General features: G+C 35.5%; 1 protein-coding gene across 2 annotated transcripts in view; it reads left to right on the top strand.

Annotated features, from left to right (window-relative positions):
- The first annotated feature begins 2 nt into the window (after positions 1-2).
- The window catches only part of HACL1 (2-hydroxyacyl-CoA lyase 1), a 31,180-nt gene continuing 22,492 nt past the window's right edge, over positions 3-8,690 (top strand). The window contains exons 1-6 of one of the 2 annotated variants that reach the window (XM_016140236.2): positions 3-195; positions 384-488; positions 4,818-4,858; positions 5,399-5,479; positions 7,053-7,125; positions 8,188-8,265. In XM_016140236.2, coding sequence (XP_015995722.2) covers positions 106-195; positions 384-488; positions 4,818-4,858; positions 5,399-5,479; positions 7,053-7,125; positions 8,188-8,265 — 468 coding nt within the window. In that variant the 5' untranslated portion in view covers positions 3-105. The remainder of the gene's footprint in view (positions 196-383; positions 489-4,817; positions 4,859-5,398; positions 5,480-7,052; positions 7,126-8,187; positions 8,266-8,690) is intronic. The other variant, XM_016140238.2, reaches the window with a different exon arrangement.

Here is an 8,690-nt window from a genome sequence, read left to right as displayed (position 1 = left end):
GAGATCCACAGTTGGTACTTTGGTTTCTTCTGCGTTCCTTTTGGAAGGCAACTCCGTGTTAGCTTGCTGCCGACTGCCGGAGTGTATTGAACTTTTCGGTGGGAAATGTCGGAAAGTAACTTCGCAAAGCGCAGTGACAGAAGTGAGGAGCAGGTGTCTGGTGCTACAGTTATCGCGCAGGCCCTGAAAACCCAAGTACGAATAACCTCCCTGCAGTAAAAGGCTCCTACGGAATCCTGCGGGGCCCAGGTGCCATCTGGGAGACGCGGGGAGCGTTGGCAGTGGGAGAGACGGAGGTGCACGTGAGATTTTCCTTTTAGCTTCTGGGACGGAAAGGCGTGGCCGGAGACACGGGCATTTATTCCTCTGTTCTTGGTCCCCAGAATGTGGAGTTCATGTTTGGCGTCGTAGGCATCCCAGTGATTGAAATCGCCTTGGAGGCCCAGCGACGGGGCATCAGATACATCGGGATGAGGAATGAGCAAGCAGTAAGCATGGACTCTGGGAGCCGAACGCATTATTGTTAATGACTAATAAATGGCAAACATTCTTTGCAGACATTTAGTGCTTACCAGTATCCTAATACTTTACACATAACAATCACAACAATCATATGAGGCAGGAACTATTAATATTAGTTGACAGGTGAGAAAAGTGAGACAAAAGTTAAGTAACTTGTTAGAGGTGACGGCTGTTATTGTCAGACTTAGGATTTGAACTCAGGTATTCGGGGCCTGGAGTCCATGTTCTTAACACTACACAATTGTGCTCTGCCAGGTGTAGAGTATCACAATTGAGACAGTTTGCAGGTCTGAATGGAGGCCCCCTGTCCTTCACTCTCATAACTACCTATTATATGTTTATTTCTGTGTATTATTTGCCTGGTCAGACTTCCCTATTAGGCTGTCAGCTCCAGTCCATGAGGACAGGGATATTTCTTCTTGACACATCTGTATCCCCTAGGTGGTTCCTGCACATGATAGGTACTCAGGGAGTACCTGAGAGATGACTGAGTGAAGACCAAGTCTCGTATTATATAGTAGGTGGCCCTACAAGGTGACATATCACAAGTGATAATGCCATGATTGGTACCCAGGTGTCCCAAATCCCAGTCCAGTGCTTGTTCTACCATATCATGCTGCCACCTTTCTTAGAGGCTTATTTGGAAGCGTGAGAAAGGAAGATAAGCTATTTTGTGAAACCAGTCTCAGTTCTTCCTCTGTTAACCTAGCCTTACCCTTTGCTCAGCAATACTGGCCTAATTTGTAATTGAGATTTGGCACTTCTGGCCCAGACAGCTGCCTTGACCTCCTTAAGTGGTACCCTTTCTCTGCCATCAGATGTGAGAGCAGGAATTGTGGTTCATTTCTCATGTCTCCACAGTGCCTGGCTTGTTTAGGGTTTCTGCATGATGTACATGCTTACTACATTTTCTTTAATGAATAACATTCCTTATCTATAAGATTTGAGAATTTTTTTTAATCTTAAAACTAATTAATCTTGAGTTTGTATTGCTTCTACCTTCTACTTTTCTTAGTTGGAACAACATTCTTTTTCATCTGTGTGAGAAGATGAAGCTGATGACCGCTTAATGGGACTTATATTTTACTGTTTTTCCTAGTGGTGGGATGTCTAGTTTCTTCTTTATACAGCAAATATTTATTGAGTACATACTGTATACCAAGTGCTGTGTTACATAACCTGTGGGAAATATATGCAGGAATGAAGTTTAGTCTTGATTTTCAAATTGATGACAGTCTAGGAAGGTGAGGACAAGACATACCAAAAATTTGTCGCGTATAATACCTCAAAATAGATATATGTATATGGGACAGTACATATAAAGCATGACTGGTTCTCTTTGAATAGGACAGAGAAGATTACCGATGGAGGCGATATTTGTTCATGTTGTTCCAGTAAGCTCGCTTAAATGCACGGTAATCTATGAGACTGGATTTATAGGCCAAAGGGAGGTTGTAGAGATATCTATAGCTGGAAAAGGATTGTGGAATTTTTTCAATAGGCATTGGGTGAGAGTGTAAAGGTTTTTATAAATAGGTGGGCAACATAATTAGATTTGTACTTTAGAAAGATGGGTTTTGTGGTAATATAGAGTATGGAACAGAAAGATAGCTTGAAGTTTTATTTCAGTCCTCGTAAAAATTAGTTTAAGGCCTCCTTAGGTCCCAGGTACTTTGTGGGACACTGGATATGGAGATGAAGGACAGTTCCCGTCCTTGAGGGGCTTAGAACCTAGCTGTGGAGATAGACACAAACAGTTTTATTATAATGTGATAAGTTCCATGATTGAGATATATCCAGGGTGCTGTGGAAGCTCAAAAAAGGGTACCCTGTTCAGCCTAAGACTTCAGAGAAGGTTTCCTGGAGGAGATGATGCCTAAGCTTTTCTGAAGGATGATGGGCATTAACCAGCTAGGAAGGAGAGAACAGGCTCTTCTGGAGATAATTCATGGGTTTGGCCTTGCTTGAATCACTAGGTGGATCATAATGCCAGTGACTCAAATCGGGAATACAGAAGGAAGAAGCAATTTGAGGGGGAAAGGTAATGAGTTCAAATTTGGACATAATGAGTTGGAGATTCCCAGTGCATATGCCCCTCAATCAATCTGACTCTTTGCAGTAGTCAAAGGAAGACTTAACTAGTGCCTGAACTAAGGGTAATGACAGGATGATTAAGAGAGAATGTGAGAACAGGTTCAGGAGCTATTCGAGGAGCAGAAGTTTTGACATCCAATTGCATATTTGTACTAAAGAGAAAGGTGTAATTGGTTGTGATTTGATTGTCTTTTATCAGATCCTTAGAGTAATCAAGACATATATTGGCCAGTTTTCCAGGAAGTAGGCAGACTATTAGAATTTTAACTGCTATTGAGAGCTTACTGTGTAAGGCACTATTCTGAGAGTTTTACATGTGTTAACTGATTTGATCCTCACAGCAATGCTGTGAATTATGTTTCTTTTATACATAAGGAAGCCAGGGTACAGGATAACATTCCAAAATCATACAGTGAAAATTAGGGGAGCTGGGACTTGAATCAAAACAGTTTGGTCCTAACAGTCTGCTCTTTTAAGAACTACGAACACTATTCTGCCTGTGAGTGCTGGTAATTGGTAGAGAAATAGATTTTTTTAGGATCGCAAAACCAGTTCCTTTTCAACTTTTGATAGCTGTTACCAGAGAAATATAATTTTTGTTATATGTTGTTTTCTATTTTAAGTTCTGCAGCAGCATTTCTTACCCTGCTTTAATAAGTACTCTGTTTCTAAGTAAGTGTTCTTATTGCAGCAGATATTTTATCCATTGCATTTCTTAGGAATTATTATTGTCCTATGTGAATTTGGCCTTTTGTGCAAGAGAGAAAAGGGCCAATGGAGAATAGCAACATGGAAAAAGTACAGTGCCTTTGTGCACCTTTGGCATGTGTTGGTGCCAATTAAGATTATTCATAAAAATTTATTTTTAAATTTTTACACTATGTCCTTAATATGGGTTTATTTAAGTTTTGTATACCACATATAAAGTTGAATGGAAGTTAGAAAATGCTCAATTTATTATTACTTCTAAAAAAATGAGAAGAAATAATACTAGAAAGGATACTGTTCCAAACTAAGAAGGATTTATTTAAGAAGAGCATTTTGCATTTTTCTTGGTTATCTTGTATTTAATTTAGCACCTCCATTCTTCCTGTTATAAGCTGAAGTACAGTTTAAAAATAAAAACTAACCATATACAAGTCATAAAGGAAATCTCAATAAATCTCCAAGGATAGAAAACATACAGTATGTGTAACCTGACCATGTGGAAATAAACTAGAATCCAGTAACAGAAGATAACTAGAAAATCCCCAAACTTCTGGAAATTAAATAACATTTTACTATGTAAATATTTGAAATGATTAATAAACCAATAAGCTTCAGAGTAAACTGATCAAGAATAAAAGAGGAAAAATACAAATTGTCAGGAATGAAAGAGGGAACATCTCTGTGGACCCTAATCAACCACTTCTACCCCTGACTTTTGGATGTTACTGTTTCCCCTTAAGAGCTGGATCTCTGAAGGCGGGGCGTCTCCTCCCACATGCCTGGGGGTGCCAGGGAGGGCCCAGGGGACCTGGGCCTCTGGGAACATGGTCCGTGGCTCCACCTGGGGTGAGAACCCAGGACCTTCTGTCTGTAAAGCAGATGTGCTAATCGCTACACTATGGAAGCACCCCGAAAATAGAGAATATTTTGGGTTGAGTTATAATGAAAAGATGAGATATCAAACTTGTAAACTATAGCTAAAGCAGTTCTTGGAAGAGTTTCAAATGAATCTATTAGGGAAAAAGATCAAAAACCAGTGCTCTGAACTTAATTTGAAGAAGCTAGAAAAAGGAAGCCAAATTCAACTAGGGAAAAATCAACGAAGCCAAAATTTGGTTCTTTGAAAAGATTAATAAATTTAATAAATCTCTAGCAAAACTGATGAAGAATAAAAGAGAAAAAACGCAAATGACCACTGTTAGAAATAAAAAAGAGGACATTCCTATTGATCCTGAAGATATTTACATGATTGTAAGAGGATATTATGAATATACTAGGTGATATGGACAAATTCCTTGAAAAACTAAGAGCGTTTAGATATCTAAAACATTATTTAAAATTTACAGGTGAAACATTACTTGTTAAAATGGAAGGTGTTCCATTTCTTCCTTCATAATTAAATTCTTGTCTCTTATTAAATAGAAAAAATTATCATACATGTGCTTACTTTAAGGATCCCAATGTACTTAAGACCCAATGTTTTTTCTTTGTAGGCTTGTTATGCTGCCTCTGCGGTTGGATATCTGACAGGCAGGTAAACAAAAGTCTGTTTTATTTCAATTTCTTTTAAAGGCTGTCTTAAATTGAGGTTCTTAAGAAATTACTTTATAAATGTAAAATGACCAACTGAATTAATGAGGATACGTTTTCCTTGAGTGCTTAAGCTTAGACATCATCTAGGGTAAAACAAGTTCAATCTTAAAAAATTTGGACAAAACACTACATTTCGGAATTACTGTCAAAGATCAATTGACGTATTTACTTGTTAAGAAAAATTTTAAAACTCTTCTTTTTTTCTATACAAAAATATCCTCAACAATCAAACTTTGCTTCTGTGTGCAGTCAACTTGACTTAGCCCCAATGTGATAGGAGTAGAATATGAAGAGTTTAGTGAAATACAATGTGAAAATGATAGGTACCTTATTTCTTGCAGGAAGACTCATATCTTTCTCTTTTTTCTAATTCAGAAATATTTTAATAATTGTTTTACCAGGGTTTCCATGTTTCACCCTAAAGTGATATGATTCCATGTGTTTGCCTTGCTCTTAATAAAATAAATTATTTTGCTTTTAGGCCGGGAGTATGCCTTGTTGTTTCTGGCCCAGGTCTCCTGCATGCCTTGGGTGGTATGGCAAATGCAAACATAAACTGTTGGTAATTAGATAGTTCTTACTGAAAACATTTTCTTAAAAATATTAATGCATGATTTTACCTAGTGGGGCAACCACTGATCTGGGGTGGGAAGACTTGGAATTAAGTGCTTGAGAGAACAGCTTAGTAAAAAATTAAGAAGAGTATTTGGAAGAAAAATTTAAAAAATTTTTAAACTATCAGTAATTCCTTTACCTAGAGATAAGCCCTGTTGAAATTTTGGTATACACACACACACACACACATATACATATACATATATACATATGTATATGTGTGTATATATATATAAAATCTATATATATGTATCTGAATTTGGATAGTTCTCTTTAAGTGAAGAACTATATTTTAAAGATCTCAGCTCAATGTGCAAGAATGTATTTAATTTTTCATTTTTTCTTACATAATTAGCAAGACCATTGAAATTCTTATATTCATTGAGTTTGCTATAAGCTGCTTAGTACTTACTCTTTGACCTTGCCCCCAAACCCATCTCTGGTACTTTACCAACCAATAAGATCACATTAAAGCAGGTAATGTTTTAATCAATTCATAAAATATTTAATTTTCCTAGTAGGTAGGACTTTTTTTTTTCTTTCTTGCCATGTGTTTCTTATATTCCTTCTTCTCTTCCTTCTTTCCTAATTACTTTAAAGTAAGTAAGTTTTTCTTATTTACTTTAGGGTCTGATATATTTTGAGTAACTAGCTTTGCCATAGCTTTTGTTTTCTCCTTGAAAGATAAGAGTGTCATTGCTGAGGAATTTCTCTCATTCTGCTATTTCCGAATAGAGTCACTTAGGAAAGTGTGAAAAACATTTTCTCCTCCCCTTAATCCCAAGAATAATAGGAAGGACATAAAAATTCATTATACATCACCATGCCTAGAGGTTTAACATCAGCATCCAAAGGGGCAGAGGAGAAAGGGGTATAGAGGAAAAACATATACTATAAATTCTAGATTTTTCCAAAATTGAAGAAGGGGTCTTTTTTATCAGATTATTTCCTAAAGTTTTTTTGAATCTGCAGTTTTTAAGGGGATATGTAATTCTCTTTCTCTCTTTCTTTTTTAACATTCATTGAATATTTATAATTCATTGGGCACTTTGCTAAGGATTTTAGAAATTGATCTCATTTTTTTCCTTTTTTTCTTTTTTAATGTGAATAATAAAACTTTTTTTTTTTATTTTCAATTACAGTTGACATTCAATATTTCATTAGTTTCAGGTGTACAGCCTAGTGGTTAGACATTTATATAAGCCTTTCACCCACCTGACACCATATGTAGTTATTACAATATTATCGACTGTATTCCCTAAGCTGTACATCTCCATGACTTTTACAGCTGCCAATTTATAGTCTCTAGGTGGCTGCCTCTGTATATCATTAGTTAGAGAACTTCTGTTCAGCTAGACTTCAGGTGATTCTCAATGATGGTTGTTCTGTAGTTTTGTTATAATTTTGATGTGGTCATGAGAGGAGGTGAGCACAGCGTTGACCTACTCTCCTGCCATCTTGTCTGGAACTCTCAGGTTGATCTTGTTTGTAATTTCCTTTTAAAATTATGAATATTTCAGGCCCTTGATTGTGATTGGTGGTTCCTCTGAAAGAAGTCAGGAAACAATGGGAGCCTTCCAGGAGTTTCCTCAGGTACCCAACGCTAAGATTTTATTTCCTCTAGAGTTTAGGTAAATCAGGAATCATTTTCAGAACTTCAAAATATAAACAGCATTTTGCATATGATTTAAACTAACATAAAATATTAGATCTTAGTATAGGTTAATGAAAAAGTTATATTTTTATACTCTTGAAAAGGAATTGAAATTTTACTTAGTTAATGGTAGAGAATAACAGCAGTTATTTAATAGAATCTGATACATGTATTTGAAAAATAAATTGAGCAGATAAGTTGTTTAAAAGGAAATTTAAAGTATAGATGAAAAAATAAATCAGAGAATATTGTCCATTACAAAATTTTTTTCCAGAGAAGGAGAATAAGAGGTTAAAAAATTTGAAGAGTGAGATCACTGATTTGATCTACAATCCAAATATCTGGTTCTTATGGAAGTACTTAAAACTAAATGATATGACCATGAACAGACTAAAAGTTGGAGGGTAATTCTGTCGTATTTGTGGGACTAATTGTTCCATAGGTTTCATACCAAAAGGTATCGAGAAAACGTTTCTATAATGCTTCAGAGTACACTAAATAGTTACAAAGTAACTACTGGATTCACATGACCCAAACAGCATACCAACAAAATATATAACAGGAAAACTGGCAGAAATGTAAGAATATTATTGTAACGAGATATAACAGATGAACTTGTGTATTCCTGACTGTGTAATTTCTGGATATATTCATATTAATTTTTAGAAGACTTCGTCAACTTCCCTTCCCATTTATACTCTCACTAGCAGATTATGAGAGTGCCTGTTTTCCTATGTTGTGGTATATGCTGGATATTATCTAAGTTTTTCATTTTTGGCAGTCTGAGAAATGAAAATGGTGTCTTGTTTTAATTGCTTTCTGAATCAAACTAAGGCAGAAATTTGTGCTTTGCATAGGCTTTTAAGAAACAGTCCAAGTAATATACTTTCTCCATCTTGCTGTTGAACATAATAGAAAGTAATGACTGAACATTTGTCTTCCTTCAGAAGAGTAATTTGACCTGTGAACTGAATTTTAAGTAATTTTCTTTCTGCATATAGGTTGAAGCTTGTAGATTATATAGTAAGTTCTCTGCACGGCCAAGCAGCATAGAAGCTATTCCCACTATTATCGAAAAGGTACAGTGTCTAGTTACAAACCCTCTAAATCAACTGATTCTTCCTATTGCTCATACCTATGTTATTTTTATTCTAAATTGAATGGGTAACAATTTGGAATATATTCAGGCCATTAAAAATTATATCATTAAAGAGCTATTTATATTTTAATGATCACTGCCATTATATTTAATTATAGAAATGAGTTATTTTTGAAAAAAGTTCCTCCTATACTTAACTTTAAAAATAATTTTTTTTTAATTACGGAAAAGTAAAAAGAAAGATATCATAAAACCCTGGGTGCCCTTTCTCTTATGCTTTTGCAAAAGATTATTTTTGAAAATTAGGGCTAATGTATATACTTTAGTTGCTTAAACAGCATATTATTATTTTAGTTAGCTAACATTGATACGTGAAGTTACTTATGAGCTGTTTCAAAACCATGA

The sequence above is a fragment of the Rousettus aegyptiacus genome, unplaced genomic scaffold (genome assembly GCF_014176215.1).
Source record: "Rousettus aegyptiacus isolate mRouAeg1 unplaced genomic scaffold, mRouAeg1.p scaffold_m13_p_4, whole genome shotgun sequence".
Taxonomy (NCBI): domain Eukaryota; kingdom Metazoa; phylum Chordata; class Mammalia; order Chiroptera; family Pteropodidae; genus Rousettus; species Rousettus aegyptiacus.
Note: the sequence above shows the minus strand (reverse complement) of the source record. Positions and strands in the feature narration are given on the sequence as shown.